We start from the raw sequence: 23,086 nt of genomic DNA, 5'->3' as shown, positions 1-23,086 counted from the left end.
AAAGCTCTCACTCGTCAGAGCTCTAAGAGCTCACTGAAGAAAGACAGAACAGAGACACAGACAGTCACTCAGCAGACAGACACCACATCTACACACATAAATTAACTCCATCTATTAGCACTGAACAACCATTTATAGATTTGGTGTTAAAAAAAAATCTGTTGTTATGAATGACTGCGCAGCAGGTTTCGTAAGTAAAAAAGAAATGCCACACCAAATCTCCATAGTTTTAAACTTTTAAATTATAAACTTCAAAGTTGTTTAATGATGGTATCTGTTCCCCTTCTGGCACTCACTCGACGTTGTGTCGATGTAGTGACACTAGGGGTCGCTCTTGAGAGCCCCGAACACCTCCCATTGTTTGAAAAAAGGCCAATGAGAATTGGCGAGTGGAATTTGCACATATGGGTATAAAAGGAGCTGGAATGCCCACCCCATTCAGATTTTTTCTTCGGAGCTGAGCAGTTGTACTATCAGCGAACTGAATACTACTGCTGTTCTATTCACCTCTTAAGAAGCGTATGCTGTTGGATATATGGTGCATTTCCAGCAGCTTTCTCTCCTTCTGCGCGACAGCGCTAAAAGAGTGTATAATCCTGCTAAAGTGTATATTTTTTCTATTAGAGCACACACATTGACGTTGAACATCTTTATAAAGATGCCTTTCTGTCTTTGTGTGATTCTTGGATGCAGTCGTTATCTCTCCTCTACCGACGGTCATGGGCGCTGCCTCGCGTGTCTGGGCAGCGATCACATTGAGGCAGCGTTTGTGGATGGATTCTCATTGCGAGAATATGTCCATGGCAACATTGTGGTCGGGGCCTTCCTTCTTCCGGGGAAAGCCACTCTGTCACCTTCGGTTCTGCCTGCCCAGTCTGAGGCTGATGCAGAGCTGACTGCAATGCTTGCCTGGGCCACTGCGAGCATCGGGTTGGACTGGAACCCTCCACCCTCCCCTTAGCGCCCACGGCTTGATGATTGGTTCCTGGGCTTGGGTGCCACTCATGCCCCCCCCCCCCTTCTTTCCGGAGGTGCACGACGAATTGATGAGGTCGTGGAGGTCACCTTTCGGGTTCGTCTGCTCTCACTACCCTCGACGCCGGGGCAGTCCACGGGTATACGGAGGTCCTTCAGGTGGATAATGTGGTTGTTATGCACCTGTGTTATGCACCCACAATATGCCACCACCTGGCGGGATCGACTGCCGCTCCCCTCTAGAGCCTGTAGGACTATGTTGTACATGGCCGGGCGATGAAGTTCATTGCACGAGCATTCGGGCAGGCAATGTCCACCTTGGTGGTCCAGGAGCACCACCTGTGGCTGAATCTGGTCGAGCAGAGGTACGCCGACAAAGCCCACTTACTCAATGCGCCCACTCGCAGATCTGATTTTTCGGTGACAACGTTGAGGACTTCACCCAGCAGGCAAAGTGAAGAAGCAGATGGAGGCCATCCAGCACATCTTGCCATCTGCTCGCCGAGGTCCCTACGGTTTTCTTTCAACGGCCAGGCATATCAGTACAAGGTCCTCCCCTTCGGACTGTCCCGGTCCCCTCGCATTTTCACGAAAGTCACAGAGGTAGCTCTTGCCCCGTTAAGGGAATTGGGCATCTGCATACTCAACTACATCTACGGTTGGCTGATACTAGCACACTCTCGAGAGTTGCTGTGCGTGCACAGGGATTTGGTGCTCAGGCACCTCAGCCGTCTAGAGCTTCGGGTCAACTGGGAAAAGAGTAAGCTCTCCCGGGTTCAGAGCATCTCTTTTCTCGGCATGGAGTTAGACTCGGTCTCTGATAGCGCACCTCACAAGCGAAGTCAGTGCTGAACTGCCTGAAGTCATTCAGACGGAGGACAGCTGTTCCACTGAAACACTTTCAGAAGCTCCCGGGGCATATGGCTTCTTCTGCGGCAGTCACGCTGCTTGGGTTGATGCATATGAGACTGCTTCAGCACTGGCTTCAGAGTTGAGTCCTGAGATGGCTCCGCGGAACACATTGCGTAGCTATCACACTGCTCTGCCACCACTTATTCAGCTCTTGGACAGACCTTATTACACACGCAGCAGCTTGACTGCACATGCATCAACAGTCCAAGTAACATATTTCAGCTGTTGTGACGTTTTTCTATAGGGACCCCTAGTGTCACTACATTGACACAACGTTGAGTGAGTGACAAAAGGTGAACGTCATGTTACTGTCGTAACCTCCGTTCCCTGATGGAGGGAACGAGACATTGTGTCCCTCTTGCCACAACACTGTACTAGCCACTGAAATGGCCGGACGTTGTCTATGCTCCTCAGCACAAAACCTGAATGGAGTAAGCATTCCAGCTTCTTTTACACCCATATGTCCAGGGGAGTGGCATGCAAATTTCACTCGCCAATTCTCATTGGCCTTTTCTCAAAGAATGGGAGGTGTTCGAGGCTCTCAAGAGCGACCCCTAGTGTCACTACATCAACACAACATCTCGTTCCCTCTATCAGGGAACAGAGGTTACGACAGTAACCATGACATTTCTGTGGATGCCATAAGGCAAAGTTAGTTCATTACAAAAAAAATAAAAAATAAAAATTACAATCCGTAACTTGGTTTGCCAGTGATTGGACACTCAGCTTCGTTATTTAGATTTTGATTTCAGTCAGCTCTGAGCTCCAGGGCAATTCTGTCTGGAGGTGAGAAGAAGGTTTTGAAAGAGAGGAACTTCAAACTTAACAAGCAATACACCCCTTGGGCACTGACCGAGCGCCATCTGCAGAAAATGAAGCTAATGTTAGCAGCTACATATCATGCAACAGGGGATGGGCAAACCAGTCACCCCAACCACTCCAAGATTGGGTGAAAGTCACACATACCCCTGAGTAAGTGGATTAATGGGTATAGATATAAGCATACGTAGACCAGACAGCAAGACACAACACAGTATAAATTAATTATACCTACTTGCTGTTGGATCTAAGGCTTTATATCTATAATAGCTGAATCTAGAAAGCTTATAAGCTACTACATACAACAATATGTGATAAAAATTTCATAAGGCTTTCAAAATGATGATTAAAAGATATGGTCAAATTTAAGTTTGTAAACACAACAGGGATCTAGAAGTGCATGCTACGTTTGATAGAAAACCTTGTGAAATTAGTTTTATCACCAATGAAAAGCACCAAGACAGATGAAGACAAATATATCTAGAATAGTACATAAAAAGGAGCATAAAGCTATATACAAAGACAAGACACAAGTACTCTCTTATCCTCTCTTACACATACTCAAACATACACAAAACTAAAATCTATTAACAAAATATACACATACTCTCATTAAATGTACACATTCATACACACAAATGTAGAAAATAAATGCACAACTACACAACCAATGAAAATGGCCACAATACAAACACCTATAGGGACATAGACTTATATATGGACGTTGGGACATGTAAGAACTCCAGAGAAATAGCACTGTAGCTCAGACAGCAGAGTGACAGGGGTGTAAGATGAGATATGAAATGAATATTCAGTTTGATAATTACCTGTTGATCTATTATCTATAAACTGTACATAGTATCTTAATTACTTAAGAGCTGGCACGTGAATCAAAATGCGAGTTTATCCTACATCATACTGTATGTGAAACTGGACAGTAATTGTGAGATAAAGGATTATAAACACTGTAGCACCACTAAAGAGACCACACAGCAAAACTCTGTTATGCTCTTAAAGAAACACTCCACCACTTTCAAGCATTACCCTCTTCATGGTCCACATTTGATCATCATAGTCAACAACAACGTGTATCCATATAAAAAAGCTTATAGTAAGTTTAGGTATTATTGTAAGTGTTTTAAGTGTTCTCAATCCTTGCTTTTTAGGTAAATGATTTAGATTTGATTCAAAGAGACATGAATAGATTAAAAATGTATAAACAAAGAAAGATGGCATTTAAAACTGCACATTGACTAAGTCTGATGCTGAAAAGTGGTGAAGCTCTCCTTTAACAAGTCATCAACCATCCTGCCCTCAAAAACAAACCATATATTATGCTGATTTGGCTTGTAATTAGTAAAGCTCAGCTTTACTTTTATCATGCAAAATCAGTAAGACACAATTATGTTTTTTCTTTTGGTTTAGATGACAATAAGGCAACTCTTAAACAGCACAATATTTCAAACTGACAAGGACATGTTTGGCCTCATAACACTTTGTAAAAATAAAGTCATTATGAAGCAGAAAACAGGCTTCACATATTGCCATACTTGCCTCTACAAGATTCTATGGAGACAGAATGGAAGAACAAGCGTTAGAGAAACCAACTGATGGATTTCTGCAGTTCTCACAGCATTCTGACTCATTTGGATTTGATACCAATTAAATACACAAATCACAGTGAAAAGTAAAGCAAAAACAGATTTCAGTTAATGTTTTCTTAGTAGCCAAGTCCCCTGGGTTCACCAGGTTTTTTTTTTTTATTACTTCAGATAAGCAAGGGAGAGAAACAGTGGCAGTTAATGTTATTAATGTTAGACATTAGTGTATTCACAACACAAATACTCAAGACAACATACAGTAGAGCGAATCCTTGCAAAAACATTTGGTGCCCAGTTTTGTTGCTGGGAAAATGTTGCTGGTGTCACAAATGTATTGTCAATTTGTTTAACTCTTATAACTATTAAAGGGGTAGTTCTAAAAAAGAAAATTATACATTCATCATTTACTCCCCCTCATGTCATCCCAGATGTGTTTGATTTTCTTTCATCTGCCAAACACAAATTAAGATTTTTAGAAGAAGGTTTCAGCTCTATACATTGCAAGTGAATGGTGACTGGAACTTTGAAGCCGTAAAAAGCATATAAAGTCAGCCTAAAAGTAGCAAATAAGACTTCAGTGGTCTTCAGAAGCAATATGATAGACGTGGGAGAGTAACAGATCAACATTTAAGTTATAAATGTTACCAATAACCAAATAACCTTGCACATTCAAAAGTAGTTTGTAGGTGCGTAGGACATATACAATAGTAAAGCCAAAAAAGAAAAAATCCTGCACAATACCTTAGCTTGCAAAGAATATAAAAAAAGTTATTGCACATGACCTACCTATGATAAATCTCCACATTTGACCATTCCCGACCAGTAGGTGACGATGTGCATGAAGAATACGAATCACCAAAAACAAAAGAAGAAGAATGTGAGAGTGGAGATTGATAATAAAAAAGGACTTAAACATGGATCTGTTTTGTTACCCATAATAATTATATCGCTTCAGAAGACATGGATTTCACCACCGGAGTCGTATGGATTACTTTTACGCTGCATTTAAGTGCTTTTGGAGCTTTAACATGTTTGTACCCATTCACTTGCATTGTATGGATCTACAAAATGTAAAAGTTCTTCTAAAAATCTTTGTTTGCATCAAGCAGAAGAAAGAACATCATATGCGATCTGGGACGGCACTTGGGTGAGTAAATGATGAGAGAATTAAAATTTTTGGGTGAACTATTCCTTTAAAATGTGGTAACCTAGAGTGGAAAATTAACTTGTGGACTCATCTAGTAAATGATTAACACATAATATTGGTGTCTGGCACAGTAGTCTGGTGTTGTGCACCAGACATGATTTTTTTGCAAGTCTACACTTAGAAAGGAGAAGACGGTTGTACTTACGTTGACTTCAGTGATAGCAATATCTACGACGCTACCGACAACAATTAAGGCATCAAACGTGTTCCATGCGTCAGTGAAATAATGCTGTTGATAAAGAGATCCACACACAAGGAAGAGAGGAAAGGGGGAACGAAATGATTGAAAGAGAGAAAATAAAGAGTAGAAACAGAAGTTGTGGAGGACACACAGGATAAGACAAGAAATAAATAAATAAATTAGATCTCAGTAGTCAAGGAAGCAAGTTGAAAATAGCCTGTTTGAGGTAAAAAGGGCTGAAGATGTCTTAAGATGTGGTTGTCAGCAGATATAAGAGGGGACAGGGTCTTAAACTGTGGTTTACTTACATCAATCTCACTGAGCACTATGTCTACAATGCTGCCGATCACAACCAAAGCATCAAAGACGTTCCAGGCGTTCCATTAGTAATGTGACTATGCAGAAATTCTTAGTGTAAAAACGTTATTGGCTATTTCATATACTACTATCAATGTACTGTATCAATCAACACACAAACTAAATTAATAGGCCTTTTCACACCAAGAGCAAATATTTGACAAGAGCAAATAGTGATGGGCACTTTGATTCATCGATCATTTAGATTTTATTCACTGATTACTCCAGTACACAAATGAGCATCTTTTATGGCACGAGTGAGTCATTCTAACATTGACTGACTAATTAGTTTAAAAACACAGATTTGTTCACAACCAAAACAATGGATGAGCATAAGAATAATTAATTCAAAAACACTGATTAATTTACAAATGAAACACCACTTATTTAAAGCAGAGTATTGAAAGCAGTGCAGAGAGTGGAGCTGTGCTTCACGATTTGGCTAGGAGACCAAGGGGACCAGAGGACATCAGGTGGATGGCCAGGAGACCAAGGGGACCAGAGCAGATCAGGCTGACGGCCAGGAGACCAAGGGGACCAGAGCAGATCAGGCGGGCGGCCCGGAGACCAAGGGGATGACTGCAAGGTGGGGACCTGTCAGGAGGTCTGGGAGGCGGCTGCAGGGCTGAGACAGGGTCAGGTGGCCTGGGAGGTGGCCGCAGGGCCGAGACAGGGTCAGGAGGCATGGGAGGTGGCTACAGGGCTGAGGCAGGGTCAGGAGGTCTGGCAGGCGGTCGCAGGGCCGAGACCGGTTCAGGAGGCCTGGGAGGCGGCCGCAGGGACAGGGTCAGAAGGCTTGGAAGGTGGCCGCAGAGCAGGGACAGGGTCAGAAGGCTTGGAAGGTGGCCACAGAGCAGGGACAGGGTCAGGAGGCCTGGGAGGTGGCTGTAGGGCCGAGACAGGGTCAGGAGGCCTGGGAGGTGGCCGCAGAGCAGGGACAGGTTCAGAAGGCCTGGAAGGTTGCCACAGAGCAGGGACAGTGTCAGGAGGCCTGGTAAGTTGGACGGATATATATTCACTATACAGCAGGAGGAGGAGTCTCTGGGGGAGCGGGCAAAGCCGTGGGAGGAACTGTCTCTGGGGGAGCGGATGGAGGTGCGGGAGGAACTGTCTCTGGGGGAGCGGATGGAGGCAGAGCCACGGAAGGCTCTGAGGGCAGAGCCGTGGAGGGCGGACAGGCAGAAACTGGGGGAACAGAACAGGCAGAAACTGGGGAACAGAAGCCCTTCTTTTCCTCCTCCTCCGGATGGCCGAAGTTGGCAACGCTGGCTCTGGGACGGACGAGGCTGGCAATGCTGGCTCTGGGATGGATGAGGCTTCCAGGCGAGGAAGGAGAAGGACCTAAATGCAGCTTTATTTAACAAAAAATAAACAAGCTATCTCAGGCGTTGGCTCGTTGGCCGTGACTGGTGTGGACGTTGACTCGTTGGCTGTGTCAGGCGTGGCCGTTGGTTGCTGGCCGTGGCAGGTGTGGCCGTTGGATGCTGGCCGTGGCAGGCATGGGTGTTGGCTTGTTGGCTGTGGCAGACGTGGGCACTGGCTCTTTATGAGGTTTATCAGAAGCGAACATCTCTAAAATTAACTATACATATTCTTCCCACGTGTAGTCACCGGTATCTGGCAATTCCTTCCACTCATGAGCAAGGAGGCCGATCTGGTACAAGGAATTTTGCAGCTTCTCACTTTGGTTTTGTCTTGTCATAAAAGCAGTGTTTTTAGGTCGCTGTGTCAAGTTAGAAAAACACGTCTTGAGATCCCTGCATTCGGAATTGTGCTCCATCCAGCTGTTTGAATGCAAGAAAAGTCCTAATCTTGAGGTGTCTGCTGTTCGTAAGTGTGGTTTCTTAGGGATGGGCGGATCGATCCTAAAGTATCGATACTTCCGATACTGATGTTGTGTCAAAAATATCGATCCTCACACAAAAATATCAATTCTAACCTTTTTTTAAAAAAACAAACTAAGGATATTACTATTTGTTACCATGAACATGTACAATAATCATAAAATTCAAAATGAAATAAAAAGGATTAGGCTATATTAGCAAATAATTGTGCAGGATGGGAACTTTTCTTCTTCTGCTCATCTCAACATCCATGCTGAAAGACACAAGCAGACAAGCCCTTGTGCCTTGACAAGGTTTTTTCAAAGAAGGATCAGTGCCTTGTAGAGGTAATGATAGAAAATCAGAGAAACAGCTTCTGGAGTAATTTCACACTAAAATAATAACATATCTAAAGGTGACATTTCTTATATTGAGTTTGTGTGTAATTGTTGTTAATAATAAGTAATTAAAAAAAATAAGCTGTGTCTGAAATCGTTCGCTCAGTAAGTACACTATATCTCAGCAGTGAGTGAATGAAATGAGTGAGTGAATTCGGATGCTTGCATCTTATTATTGTATTTATTTGTTATACTTTAGGATCTTTAAAATCCAATACAAGCTGGGTTGCGTTTCTGGGTGCACAGCACCCCCATCCGACCATAACAGCACCAAAGTTATCATAACCTACATGTTATAACAAAATTTTTAAATCATCCACAGAATTATAATTTCCACTCTGTGCTGTCTTCTGGGTTAAAATAATATCACCTCAGTGAATAATTTAGTAAATAAAGAATTCTTCAGCTTTATGGCAAAATTCTAGGACCCACTTTATATTAGGTGGCCTTAACTACTATGTACTTAACCATTTGATACAATGTCCTTATTATGTACATACATGTAGTTGCATTGTAATTACATTTAATGTACCTGCATTTATTTACATTTGTAGTTACACAGTTAACTTTACCCCTAACCCAACCCTTACCCCAAAACCTATCTCTAACCCCTTATCCTAACCCTCCCTTTACTCCTATTCCTATCCGTACCTTAACGTCAATAGCAGCAAATGTGGATATTTTGCTGAACAACATGTAGTTACACAGTAAATACATAGTCTTGTATGTATTTAATGTTAGTACATAGTAGTTAAATCTACCTAATATAAAGTGTGACCAAATTCTGTATAAAATTATTTTTACATTTATTCATTTGGCAGACGCTTTTATCCAAAGCGATTTTAAAACGAATCTATATGTTTTGCCCCTCTATATTCTATTATGTTATTTGAATCAAGTAATGATTTGTCAAAAAGTAATTTAATAAATTCAGCATGAAATTAATCATTGCAGGAGTGAAGGAAGCAGTAACTCCCAACTCCTACATCTTCCCAGCAGTGGATTATAGGCAATTAACAGTCGTCGAGTGTATGTCGAATTATTAGTATGCATTGTGGGTAAGAATGAGTGAACAAAGTAGGGAACGTGTGGCTCACTCAAGCTGTGTCTCATTTCGAAGGCTGCACGCTAAGTAGGACGTGTCCTTTGCAGGCTGCAGTATACGGAGCGTCCTCCTTTAAACAAGCCTCGTTTAAATGAGATGGCCTTCGTAAGACAAACAGAATCAGAACTTATCATGGTTTCTATTACAGCATGCCACTCTTTAACAGGCACGAACACTCTGAGTGAGAAGGGAGAGTTTTAGGAGAGATATAGATGTAGAGAGAAAAGAAAACATTTTTACATATGTAATTGTTGTCGATAATACTTGTTTTAATTATATATTACTATAATTCTACATAGTATATACTCTGCACCCATCTTCTGAGGTACATCAGCTTGGGAATTAACATTACTTGCGTTTGAACATCATATTTTTGGGAAAATTGGCATCTTTTTTTTTTTAATTTCTGTTGAAGCAAAGAATCTTATGCTGTGAGTGCCCACAAAGGATACACTTCAAGCGTCCTCCGAATTCCCATGAAAGAATGTCGCATTCGAAAGCTGCATTCGGAGTGTCCTACTCGCTTTTCTGAAACGAGATCTCGATGATGTATATGGCCGACAAATGCCACCTCCGCAGGATGCAGCCTTCAAAATGAGACAACAGAATTCAGACACTCTTACAAAATGGCGGACACCCGAAATATAGTGGATAGGGTGTGGTTTCAGACACACAACCCATGGTTTTACTAAAGTAATATTGTAGTAACCATGCTTGTTTTTTGTTTGTTTGTTTTTTTGGCCTGAAACCATGGTTTTACTACAGTAATATTATAATAGTAACCATGGTTAATTATGTAGTAACTATGGTATAACTAAATCCCATGGTTAAACTAACGTTATTGTAGTGAAATCATGGTTCAATTTTGTAAGGATAAGCAAAACAGAAGTCTAACTCTGTTTAGGCTCACAAATGTAAATAAACATTTCCTGAATTATGACAAAAAATTATATTTAAAATGAATTTTATCCCAACAAATCACAAAAAAAAATTATAAATCTATTTAATAGAAGTATCTGTATCGACGATATTGAACTTGAAATTATTAGTATCGGATCAAAAAGAAAATAAGTGGTATCACCCATCTCTAGTGGTTTGTTGTCTATACAGCTGTGCATTGCCTATACAGCTGGAGTTTTGCTTACTGCCCCCAGGAGTACTCCAAGCTTGAATTGCTCCGATGGTAGGATTATTCCTTATTACAGTCTGGGGACATCATGAATATCATAATTAATAATTTTTTGAACGTATTATTTTTATATAATTAAACACCGTAAATGTATGTGTTAAATCGACAGCCATATTATTTACTTGTTTTCAACCATTGTATAAAATCAATGCTGAAATACAATGTCAAAAAAGTGCACAAGATTTGTATTAGCAGATGGTTTTTTGGCTTTCGATGTCAATTTATTTTGGTTTTACATTTTGTTCTTGATCTGAACAGGCCTTTAATTTGGAAAATGTACTAACTAAAACTGCTGAATAAAACAATTATAATGCATTTATCTTGCACAAAGGAAGAACCGTGCTGTTGCCAGTTTATGGATTATGTGCATGCAGTGTCTAAATTAGTCTTTCTCTAAGAAGACACTGCAAGTCAATGCACACAGAAAAGGCAAAATATGCAGCACTGCACACTGAGATGCTTACTAGCATTCTGTCCTTCTTCTGAACACAAACCTGCATGTGTTAAAGTGGGAAGTGGGGCAAAGGAAGGTAATGTTGGAGACCACTTGCATTTATAATGCAATGAAGTTAGTGGTACAGAAATTATACAATTAAGCTTTGATAATAGAAATTATATGTTGTAGGTGTGCATCTGTTTGTGCGTATATGTTTAAATGACTCACCCGGGGTTTGAAGGCGATCAGTTTGAGTAACATCTCAACAGTGAAGACAGCAGTGAAGACCATGTTTAGAATGTCCATGACATAGTTAAACAGCTCAGACTGGCCGTAATGCTAGAGGGTAAAAGAAATGTACTTAAAAAATTCAATATCATATTTTTTTCTGCCTCTGAAACAACTTTTCTACTGACGTAACCAACTTCAAATGTGTGTGTAAAAATACAATTAACCAATAATAACATCAGCCAACAATCCACGATCAACTTTAATCCACATGGATAATTAAGTCCCACCTAACATTATTTCCCACTGAATGTTCTGTCACTTGGAAATACATAACATTATGGAAGTTAAATCCATTGCCAATGCCTTTTTAATATTGACTTTACAATATATCTCATATGGCTAATAAAAACGAACTAACAAAACACAATGTTTTACAACTTACATGTATGAACGTATGACATATAAAGCATAGATCTTTTAATAATTATAACGTTTCAACATCTATCTGAACTTTAAGCAAGAAAGTACACTTCTAATAAGCCATAAAATAAGAGGACATCATCTAGGATAATATAAAGAATGGTACCTGCACGGCGAGACAGATGGTGTTGAGTAAGATCAGCACGAACATGATGTACTCAAAGCCGGTGGAGTTCACTACATACCAGAATTTATACTGATACGGGTTCTTTGGGATATATCTTCTCAGAGGACGTGCTTTTAATGCATATTCCACACACTGACGCTGAGGACGACATAGATCAAATGTTTGCTTTTTCTTTTTGCCAATGCATGCACATATGGTAATGCTTTATTCAGTATGTTAGTAAAGCTCAAGGAATGAGCCAACAGTCATAGTAGTGTGTATGGCACAATTAAAATGTAAATATATTAATGAGAAAACACTAGAATTTGTATAGTTTTATTGCTATTTTTACATTAATGTTGTTAGTGAACATGCTTAAAATGAATTGAATGAAAGGTTTTTGATATTTTCATACATTTTACATTAAGAGATCAACTTGATTGCAAAATCATCAATAGTACAGAAATATACAGTATACAGTTCAATGATAAAAAGGGCCATTCCGACCACACACACGATCTTGCGCTAAAAAAATCTAGTTGGAAAATAGCCCCATTTTTAATTAGATTTAATTATTTTCAATCAATACTATTTAATACTGAAAGAATAGTTACATTTAAATTGAATAAATGGAGAAGAATAACGTCTAGGTTACGGATGTAACCTCCGTTCCCTGATGGAGGGAACGAGACGTTGTGTCGGAGAAGCGCCGAATATGCCTCTGATCCATTGAAAAAAGGCCAATGAGAAGTTGGCAGTCAGTATTTGCATACCCCGCCCCCGGACATACGGGTATAAAGGCGAGGCAAATACTAGAGTTCATTCAGGATTTTTCTGAGGAGCCGGAAATGGTTCTGGCCACTACAGCGGTTCGGCTCAGCGACGTGGCCGGGAAGACACAACGTCTCGTTCCCTCCATCAGGGAATGGAGGTTACATCCGTAACCTAGACGTTCCCCCTCTGTCGCTCTCTCCACGTTGTGTCGGAGAAGCGACACTAGGAGTCCAATTTAAATCCGCCATGCGCTGAGCCGTGATGCGTGTTCTGCTGACACAGGAGCGGGCAGGTATTTGTTACGTGCCAAGCGACCAGCTGTGCCAGGGCACGTACCCTTCCCCAATGCCCCAGAAAGTCGTCGGGATCCTTTCGGTTACCCTAGGCAGGGGAACAAGGCGACGCTTGCCAACCCGGAAGCGGGCCAAGCCTGGCTGGGCCTCTTTCTCTCTATGTTTCTTGCATAGAGCAATAGACAGCCGGGCCCTTACACGCATTGAGGGAAGGGGTCTTACCCAGTTTCCCTATTTTTCAGGGGAAGACTCATGGAGACCACCCCTGCCCAACTGGGGAGGTATGGTGGTGAATACGTCACATGTGTTCTTAGACGACACGTGGAAGTGGCGCGGTGGCAGATCCAGCCTCAGCGAGGGTGGAGTTGCTACACACGGCGACCGGGGGGCAGCCAAAACTTACCCAAGGAAAACGCAGGTCTGCTCGTAAGGGGACCGTATCGCGGAAAATACACACAGGGGGAGTCCGCGTAGGAGGCCCTTACTCTGTGGAGCACCTATACCAGTACAGGGTAGCCATCAGGGTACTGCGGACCCATGAGGGCTAGGGAGGAATCAACCAGGGATTCACGTTGAGTGGAGTCTCCTGGGAAAAAAGACGCACTGTTTTACCTCAAGCGAGGGAAAGGGCATATACGCAAGCGATTCACCCGGCCAGCCCATCAGCGTGTTACCGAGTTCTACTGGCTCGGACCTGAGAAAACACGGGATGAAACTGGCTCAACCCTGAGATTGTAGTATCTCGCAAAAGTGTTGGGTGTCGCCCAACCCGCTGCTCTACAAATGTCTGCCAGGGAGGTACCCTTAGCCAGTGCCCACGAGGACGCAACACTCCTTGTTGAGTGAGCTCAGACCTGCAAGGGTGGGGGCACGGCCTGGGTGTGATAAGCCAATGAAATTGTGAATAGCCAATTGTGGTGAGCCGCGATAGCAGCGACATACACCTTTAGGGTGGAAGGGGACAGCCTCCCCTCCAGCCTCTCCTGCAGGAATAAGAGCACTGATCTAACTGCGCACCTCTGTGGGTCTTCGGCCCTGGAAGAACACCAATCTGCGAACAGGTGCCACTTCTGGGCGTAAAGCTGCCTGGTAGAAGGAGCTCTGGCTTGGTTGATCGTGTCTACGACGGTAGGTGGTAGACCGGCTAGATCTTCCGAGTCCCGTCCAGGGACCAGACGTGGAGTTTCCAGAGGTCTGGATGCGGATGCCAGCGCGTGCCCTGCCCCTGAGAAAGAAGGTCCTTCCTCAGGGGAATTCGCCAGGGTGGGGCTGTCGCGAGGAGCACGAGGTCCGAGAACCAGGCCCGGTTGGGCCAGTAGGGAGCCACTAGTGTGACTTGTTCCTCGTCCTCCCTGACCTTGCACAGCACCTGTGCAAGAAGGTTCACTGGGGGAAAAGCATACTTGCGTAGCCCCGCGGGCCAGCTGTGCGCCAGCGCGTCTGTCCCAAGGGGAGCCTCTGTTCAGCCGTACCAGAGCGGGCAGTGGGAGGTCTCTCGGGAGGCAAGCAGGTCTACCTGGGCTCTGCTGAACCGTTCCCAAATCAGCTGGACCGACTGGGGTGGAGCCTCCACTCTCTACTGGGTAAGCTCTGTCGTGACAGTGCATCCGCTACCACATTGAGAGTTGCTGACCAGAGTTGCTGTTGGCTCCAAAGGAGGAGATGACGGGCGAGTCGTGACATGTGGCGGGAGCGTACGCCGCCTTGGCGATTTATGTACGCTACCGCGGTGGTGCTGTCTGACCTGATTAGGTCGTGTTTGTCTCGAATTAACGGGAGAAACTGCCGCAGGGCAAAGAAGACAGTCAACAACTCTAGGCAATTGATATGCCAGCGCAGCGGGGCCCCTCTCCAACGGCCCGCGGCTGCGTGCCCTTTGCACACGGCGCCCAAACCCAATCTGGAGGCGTCGGTAGTGACCAGGACGCGTCGGGACACCTGCTGCAGGGGCACTCCTGCCCATAGAAAGCAGAGGTCTGTCCAGGGTTGTAGTGTTTTTCGGCAGGCGTGGGTGATCGTCACACGGTGCGTGCCGTGGCGCCATGCTCGTCTCGGGACTCGAGTCTGAAGCCAGTGCTGAATCGGTCTCATATGCATCAACCCCAGCGGCGTGGTCGCGGCGGAGGATGCTATATGCCCCAGGAGCCTCTGGAAGAGTTTTAAAGGGACCATTGTGCCTGGCCTGAATTTGGCAAGGCATTTCAGCACCGACTGCGCAAGCTCGTTGGTGAGACATTGAGACCGAGTCTAACTCCATGCCGAGAAAGGATATGCTCTGGACCGGGGTGAGCTTGCTCTTTTCTTGGTTGACCTGAAGCCCCAAGCGGCTGAGGTGCCTGAGCACCTGGTCTCTGTGAGCGCATAGTAACTCTCGGGAGTGGGCCAATATGAGCCAGTCGTCGAGGTAGTTGAGTATGCGGATGCCGGCTTCCCGGAGCGGGGCAAGAGCTGCCTCTGCAACTTTCGTGAAGACGCGAGGGGACAGAGACATGCCGAAGGGGAGGACTTTGTACTGAAACGCCTGGCCGTCGAACGCGAACCGTAGAAAAGGTCGGTGTCACGGCAAGATTGAGACGTGGAAGTACGCGTCCTTCAGGTCTACCGCTGCGAACCAATCTAGGTGTTGGACGCTTGTCAAGATGCATTTGTGCGTGAGCATTTTGAACGGGAGTTTGAGCAGCGCTCGATTGAAAACTCGCAGGTCCAAGATTGTTCGTAAGCCGCCGCCTTTCTTGGGTACAATGAAGTAAGGGCTGTAGAAACCCTTCTTCATTTTGGTTGGAGGGACAGGCTCTATCGCGTCTTTGAGTAGAAGAGTAGCGTTCTCCGCGCGCAGGAATTTGGCATGTTGGCCGTGCACTGCGGTAAAGCGGACGCCCGTGAAGGGGGGCGGGGGCCTGGCAAACCGAGTCGGATGGAAGGGCCAGCCAGCGAGACGGGTTGGGAAGTGAAAGCCACGCATCCAATCTCCGTGCTAGGGGCACCAAGGGGACAGTTATTTTTGACGTACCCGGCGGGGCTTCGCAGCGGGGTGTAGCAGGTAATACGCCGTCGGGAGGCGTCCGCGTCCCGAGGCTCTGGTGCTGAGAAAAAACTCAACGTGGGGCGTCTGCTTCCTGCGGGGTGCTCGACGCGTGGGCTGAGAGCTAGGCCCGTGTTGAGGCTGAGCAGCTTGTCGTATCCTCACAGGGGGACGCCCTCGGCGAGCAGACGGGGCAGGGCCCGGGGCGGCAGGTTTGCGGCGGGGCAGGATATGTGATATCGCCTCCGTCTGTTTCTTCACCGCGGAGAACTGCTGGGTGAAGTCCTCAACGGTGTCGCCGAAGAGACTGAACTGGGAGACTGGGGCGTCGAGTAAGCGAAGCTTGTCGGTCTCATGCATCTCGACCAGGTTCAGCCATTGCTGTCGTTCCTGGACCACGAGGGTGGCCATCGCCTGCCCGAGTGACTGCGCCGTGACCTTCGTGGCTCTGAGGGCGAGGTCGGTCGCTGAGCGCAGTTCCTGCAGCACGTCAGGATTAGGGCTACCCATGTGCAGTTCTTTGAGCGCCTTGGCCTGGTGGACTTGCAGGAGGGCCATGGCGTGCAGGGCGGAAGCGGCAGTTCCGGCGGCGCTGTAGGCCTTCGCTGTCAGCGAGGATGTTGTCCTACAGGCCTTGGAAGGGAGTACAGGGCGACCGTGCCAGGTGGTAGGGTTTCCGGGGCATAGATGGAGCGCAACAGCCATATCCACCGGGGGGATCGCCGTGTACCCGTGGGCCGCTCCGCCGTCGAGGGTAGCTAGAGCGGATGAGCGTGTGGCTTTGTGATGTCGTGTGGTGAACGGTGCCCTCCACAGTGACGTCAGCTCATCGTGCACTTCCGGGAAAAACGGAACCGGGGGGGGCGCGGCTGTGAGCGACGTCCGGACCCTAGGAACCAGTCGTCCAACCGCGATGGCTGTGGGGAGGACGGGGGGTGCCAGTCCAAACCCACGCTGGCGGCAGCCCGGGAAAGCATGTCGGACATCTGAGCGTCAGCCTCGGCTTGGGCGTGCTGGCCCGAAGGCGGCAGCCCAAGGGAGTCATCCGCATCAGACGCCGCGCTCTCCAATGCAGCGGCGAGCTCATCCACTTCTAGCTCTAGAGGATAGGCAAGCTGGCTGTGAGGCGAGCTGCTGTTGCCTCGAGCACGGATGGGAGTCAACGAGCGTGCTGGGGAACGGGTGGTCCGAGGGGGGGTACTCGACGGAGCCGCGCCCGCTGCCATCCCCAAATCGCTTCCAGCGCCACTCGCACCGTCCTCAATCCCGTGGGAAGAAGGAGCAATGTGAGGTGCGGCTGGAGTGGCTTGCTTCCGGTTGAAAGCGAGCCGCGACCGCAACGTTGTCATGGTCATGTTCTCGCAGTGAGAACATGAACCATCCACAAACGCAGCCTCGGTGTGATCGCTACCCAGACACACGAGACAGCGCCTGTGGCCGTCTGAAGCGGAGAGCACTCTACCGCATCCAGGAACTACACAGGGGCGGAAAGTCATCTTTAAAAAGACACGTCCTGAAAAGGACGTTCAACGCCGCTGTGTATTTTGCTCTTTTAGAGAAAATTACTCTAAACACCCAGGGGCAATATGCACTGCCTTGCAAGGAGAAGAATCGCCGCTGTAATGCGCCCTCAATCCAACAGCATGCAGTAGCGTCAGAGGAATACAGGAACGGGTGTGTTTCACTGCGAACAGCATGTACAACCATCGGCTCCGAAGAAAATTTCTGAATGAACTCTAGTATTTGCCTCGCCTTTATACCCTTATGTCCGGGGGCGCGGTATGCAAATACTGACTGCCAACTTCTCATTGGCCTTTTTTCAATGGATCAGAGGCATATTCGGCGCTCAAGAGAGACCCCTAGTGTCGCTTCTCCGACACAACGTGGAGAGAGTGACAGACGGGGAATTATATTTATGTAAAAAATGGACTTGGGTGCCAGTCTGTTATCTTGAATGACAATTCTCACTGAGCTCGATGCAATGCATGAAGTATAAATGCAATGATGTCTGAAATTTTGGCCAAAACAAGGAGTGCGTATCTGATGTATACAAATGATGTCTATGTAGGCCGCTCACTTGAGTTTGAAACAGAGCCAATGTTACACATAATCTTCTTATGTCTCCTCTCACCTGGTTCTTGTCCAGCTCGCAGTTTTTGTACTCTTTCTCTCCCTGTTCCTGAAAGGTCACGATCACAAAACCGACAAAAATGTTCATCATGAAGAATGCGATTATGATGATGTAGATGATGAAGAAGATGGAAATCTCCACACGGTAGTTGTATATGGGACCCATGTTCTCACGGTTGGAGTCAATGGCCTTGTACAACAACCTTAAGAAATACAATGAGAAGAAATATACAATAATAATGAGAGCCAATGTAAAAGTACTTTAAGGAATAGATTCACCTACAAATGTAACTTCTGATACAATTTTCACACCCTCATCTCTTTTCAAACCTGTATTTTTGGGCTGTCAAACTCCAAAAAGGATAAAAGAACATACGATCAGCCCAAAATGTATTCACTTGAAATCTTGACCTCTGCTTTATGATGCTTTTATATGGTGTTTTTTGTTCTTTTTGGAGCTTGCCATGTCCTGGTCACTATATGCTTTCATTGTACACAAAAGCAGCATTAACATTCTTCAGTATTCCATGAAAGAAAATAAAGTCTTCTCAGTCTTAGTTTTGATTGAGGATGTTGCAAGTTTTCAGCAATTTTGCTTCCGCTTTTTGTTTACTTTTGGGGACAAAAAATATTTCAAATCTATTTTGCATCATTCTGTCACAGTGTGTGTCAGCAATGTGACACTGAGCAGAGCGAGTGTGTAACTAACTGAACACTAAGTTTCTTTGTTGTAATTACAGAGACAGCGTGAATACAAACACAAAAATTCCTATACCACTCATTAATTTCCGCCTGCGGTTTTCAACAAAGGCACTCTACTGCCTGAACAAGAATTAGCAAAAGAAGGAACTAACATTTGCCATTTAACAATACACTATAAAATGGTGCCACTCTTAACTCTTTTTTGAAAAATCACTAATATTGCAACCTAATGCTGATTTGCAGTTTCATACAGTATGAATTTATATAATTGTATACTGAACACAGTATCGATATCTGATCTATAATATGGTGCATATACAGAATAAGGTGATACTCTACAACTGATCTATTTTGAGGTATATATATAAGATGCTATTTTTTAATTGATCTACACTGATCTACACTGTTTACTCTATAAGGTGCTATTCTATGCATTTTCTATGCTGAGGTTCAGATATTTTATAACTGATCTTAAGAGGTGTATATCTAAGGTGTTATTCTATAACTGATCTACTGTACCGATGTGTGTAAAAATAAGGTGTTATTCTATAACTGACAGGGTGGAGCCTGGCCGACTGGGAGCGGAGGAATGGCTGCCGACCGCAGAGTGGAGAACGGGCTCCTAGCCGACCACCTGGAGCGGTCAGGGCCACTGCCAGGGGTGGGGGGAGACCCCTACCAGTCGCAAAACGCGCCAGGGTCAAGAGAGGACCGCCGACCACAAGCGATGAGGGGCTCCCGACCGACCGCCTGGAGCGGGAGAACCACTGCCAGGGGCGGGGGAGACTCCATCTGTTCCCTGAGAACGAGGTGGGGTGTTCCGTCCGCCAGGGGCCGGAGGACTGCCTCCGATCTGCCTGGGGAGGCATGGCTGTCGTCCATTAGAGGGTGGAGGAGTGGCCGAGGACCAAGCTACGCCGTATTGGAGAACCGGCGAGTAAGTGTTTTTTTTCTCTCTCTCTCTCTCCCACTGATGCTCCACATTGGCCTTTTCCCTCTCTTTTAAATTTTACAGTGTTTTTTTTGTTGGGGGTACTACACTGTTATTATTGTTTTCCTCCCCCTGTCCCCTCCTAGATCCAGGAAGGCGGGGATGATCTGCCGGCAGCCAGGGCGTAAGGCATGCCCTCCCCAGGGAAAGAGGGGGAGTGTACATCATACCGGGGGCTAATACGGCCTGAGAGAAAGAGGGAGGAATGTGACAGGGCAGAAGGCAGGGCCGGGTCGTGATTCTACACATCCAGGACCTTATCAGGCTAATCAAGCCTCCGAGAGAGATAAAGGCCAACTGCGGACGGTGGTGAGACAGAGAGAGAGGGTTTACGGACAGCTGTCCGTCATATGTGTGTGTGTTTGTGTCTTTTGGTTTGGTTTCTTAATTAAATAGAATTTATATTGTCAAGCCGGTTCTCGTCTCCTCCTTTCCCTTAATCCCTTTACACTAATCTATATCGGGGGTGTGTAAATATAAGGTCTTATTCTATATTGAGGTGTATAAGGTGTTATTCTATAACTGATCTATTCTGAGGTATATTCACTCACCTAAAGGTTTATTAGGAACACCATACTAATACTGTGTTTGACCCCCTTTCGCCTTCAGAACTGCCTTAATTCTACGTGGCATTGATTCAACAAGGTGCTGAAAGCATTCTTTAGAAATGTCGGCCCATATTGATAGGATAGCATCTTGCAGTTGATGGAGATTTGTGGGATGCACATCCAGGGCACGAAGCTCCCGTTCCACCACATCCCAAAGCTGCTCTATTGGGTTGAGATCTGGTGACTGTGGGGGCCATTTTAGTACAGTGAACTCATTGTCATGTTCAAGAAACCAATTTGAAATGATTCGAGCTTTGTGACATGGTGCATTATCCTACTGGAAGTAGCCATCAGAGGATGGGTACATGGTGGCCATAAAGGGATGGACATGGTCAGAAACAATGCTTAGGTAGGCCGTGGCATTTAAACGATGCCCAATTGGCACTAAGGAGCCTAAAGTGTGCCAAGAAAACATCCCCCACACCATTACACCACCACCACCAGCCTGCACAGTGGTAACAAGGCATGATGGATCCATGTTCTCATTCTGTTTACGCCATATTCTGACTCTACCATCTGAATGTCTCAACAGAAATCGAGACTCATCAGACCAGGCAACATTTTTCCAGTCTTCAACTGTCCAATTTTGGTGAGCTCTTGCAAATTGTAGCCTCTTTTTCCTATTTGTAGTGGAGATGAGTGGTACCCGGTGGGGTCTTCTGCTGTTATAGCCCATCCGCCTCAAGGTTGTGCGTGTTGTGGCTTCACAAATGCTTTGCTGCATACCTCGGTTGTAACGAGTGGTTATTTCAGGCAAAGTTGCTCTTCTATCAGCTTGAATCAGTCGGCCCATTCTCCTCTGACCTCTAGCATCAACAAGGCATTTTCTCCCACAGGACTGCCGCATACTGGATGTTTTTCCCTTTTCACACCATTCTTTGTAAACCCTAGAAATGGTTGTGCGTGAAAATCCCAGTAACTGAGCAGATTGTGAAATACTCAGACCGGCCCGTCTGGCACCAACAACCATGCCACGCTCAAAATTGCTTAAATCACCTTTCTTTCCCATTCTGACATTCAGTTTGGAGTTCAGGAGATTGTCTTGACCAGGACCACACCCCTAAATGCATTGAAGCAACTGCCATGTGATTGGTTGATTAGATAATTGCATTAATGAGAAATTGAACAGGTGTTCCTAATAATCCTTTAGGTGAGTGTATACTGTATATAAGGTGTAGTTTTATAACTGATATATATCAATGTTTGTATACTGTATATATGGTTTGATTCTATAATGGATCTATACTGGGCTATATATAAAAGCTTTTGTTCTATAATGGGATCTATAAGGTGTTGGTCTATAACTGATCTATATTAAGGTATATAATGTGATAACTGTTCTATGTTGAGATGCCAATAAAAGGAGTTATGTAGGTGTATATGTAATGTGATGTTCTATAACTGTTCTATATTGAAGTGTGTATATACTGTATGTGATACATTTTGAGATGTGTTCTTAGATGCTTACGATGGCCAGCCTTCAAATGTGGACACTGTGAATAAAGCCATCATGGCCATAAGAACATTATCAAAGTTATAATCGCTGTTGTGCCACTGGCGCTTCTGAATGATTGGCTGATTCACGTCTCCTTCCTTATACATTATATACGTTCCCCTGAAAGAGAGAGAGAGGAGAGTGCGATGTCTTCATAAAGTGAACATCTTTAAACTTAAAAGCTTCAATGAATTTGACATGTATATATTTAAAAGACTTCTATAATACAAAAACACCCCTACATTTAGTTTAATATACTGTATACTAATTTGGTTTAAAAGCACAACAAACAAAAGTGATGATAATCTTTTTTTGTACTCTTCTAGTTATTAAAGTAATCTGATACACTTCAGAAAAGAACAAATCTTCTTAAAGTGCAATATACTAAGTAGTGCTAATTAATGTCAGGTGACTTTAAAACGTAAGTTTTAATTAGACTGACTTGCACTCCTCTGGGCTGGACTTGGCTTCATCGTTACAACGATAAAACTTCCCCTAAAGAAAATGAAGACATTTATGGTCATATAACAGGCTTTGATGATCACACAAGCATCTTTCTAATGATAAGTGAAAAAGATTTGAGAAAAGGTGACTTATGCAAAGCGAGAGTTTGCTGTTTGTACATCATAGCTCACCTTGAAGAGCTGTACGCCAATGCAGGCGAACATGAACTGTAGCAGTGTAGTGACAATCATGATGTTTCCAATAGTCCTGATGGCCACAAACACACATTGGACCACATGCTGCACAGGACAAAGGTCAAAGGTCAGAGGTTGCCAGACAGAAGAGACATTAATAATCACTAAAACAGCTAGACAGGCATGTAAGCCATAGGACTGTTTTTTTCCACAAATATTCATATTAAAACTTGATAATTCTAATGAGTACTAATATTGAAGCAAAGTGAATAAGCAGAACCTTGAGTCCTTTAGCTCTGTTTATGGCCCTGAGCGGACGTAGCACCCTTAGAACTCTCAGGATCTTCACCACAGAGATGGCCGATGATCTGTACAAGACACAAGACGTGTTCACATTTACAAAAACATGCATAACAAAAATTGTCACCAACCTCTACAGAATGATTAGATCTATTGCATAACCCTGCAAAACATATTGGCATATGTTGACTTAATGCTGTTAACTGTTAACGAGCTAACTAGGTTTCTTAACTAGCTTAACCAAAAAGACTTCCATAATCAACCAGCTTTACGAGGTTCAGCTAAGTTTGCTGGTGAACAGCAAGGCAATGCT

The 23,086-nt window shown here is 44.8% G+C and overlaps 1 protein-coding gene across 1 annotated transcript in view; it reads right to left on the bottom strand.

The window, feature by feature from the left end:
- The window catches only part of LOC127632754 (voltage-dependent L-type calcium channel subunit alpha-1D-like), a 179,249-nt gene that overhangs the window by 40,586 nt on the left and 115,577 nt on the right, over positions 1–23,086 (bottom strand). The window contains exons 23-30 of the mRNA XM_052111512.1: positions 22,754–22,841; positions 22,471–22,578; positions 22,278–22,330; positions 21,809–21,955; positions 18,041–18,242; positions 11,821–11,979; positions 11,232–11,342; positions 5,660–5,743 (exon numbers count right to left, since the gene is read on the bottom strand). Coding sequence (XP_051967472.1) covers positions 5,660–5,743; positions 11,232–11,342; positions 11,821–11,979; positions 18,041–18,242; positions 21,809–21,955; positions 22,278–22,330; positions 22,471–22,578; positions 22,754–22,841 — 952 coding nt within the window. The remainder of the gene's footprint in view (positions 1–5,659; positions 5,744–11,231; positions 11,343–11,820; positions 11,980–18,040; positions 18,243–21,808; positions 21,956–22,277; positions 22,331–22,470; positions 22,579–22,753; positions 22,842–23,086) is intronic.

This window comes from Xyrauchen texanus, chromosome 39, assembly GCF_025860055.1.
Source record: "Xyrauchen texanus isolate HMW12.3.18 chromosome 39, RBS_HiC_50CHRs, whole genome shotgun sequence".
Classification (NCBI taxonomy): Eukaryota; Metazoa; Chordata; class Actinopteri; order Cypriniformes; family Catostomidae; genus Xyrauchen; species Xyrauchen texanus.
Note: the sequence above shows the minus strand (reverse complement) of the source record. Positions and strands in the feature narration are given on the sequence as shown.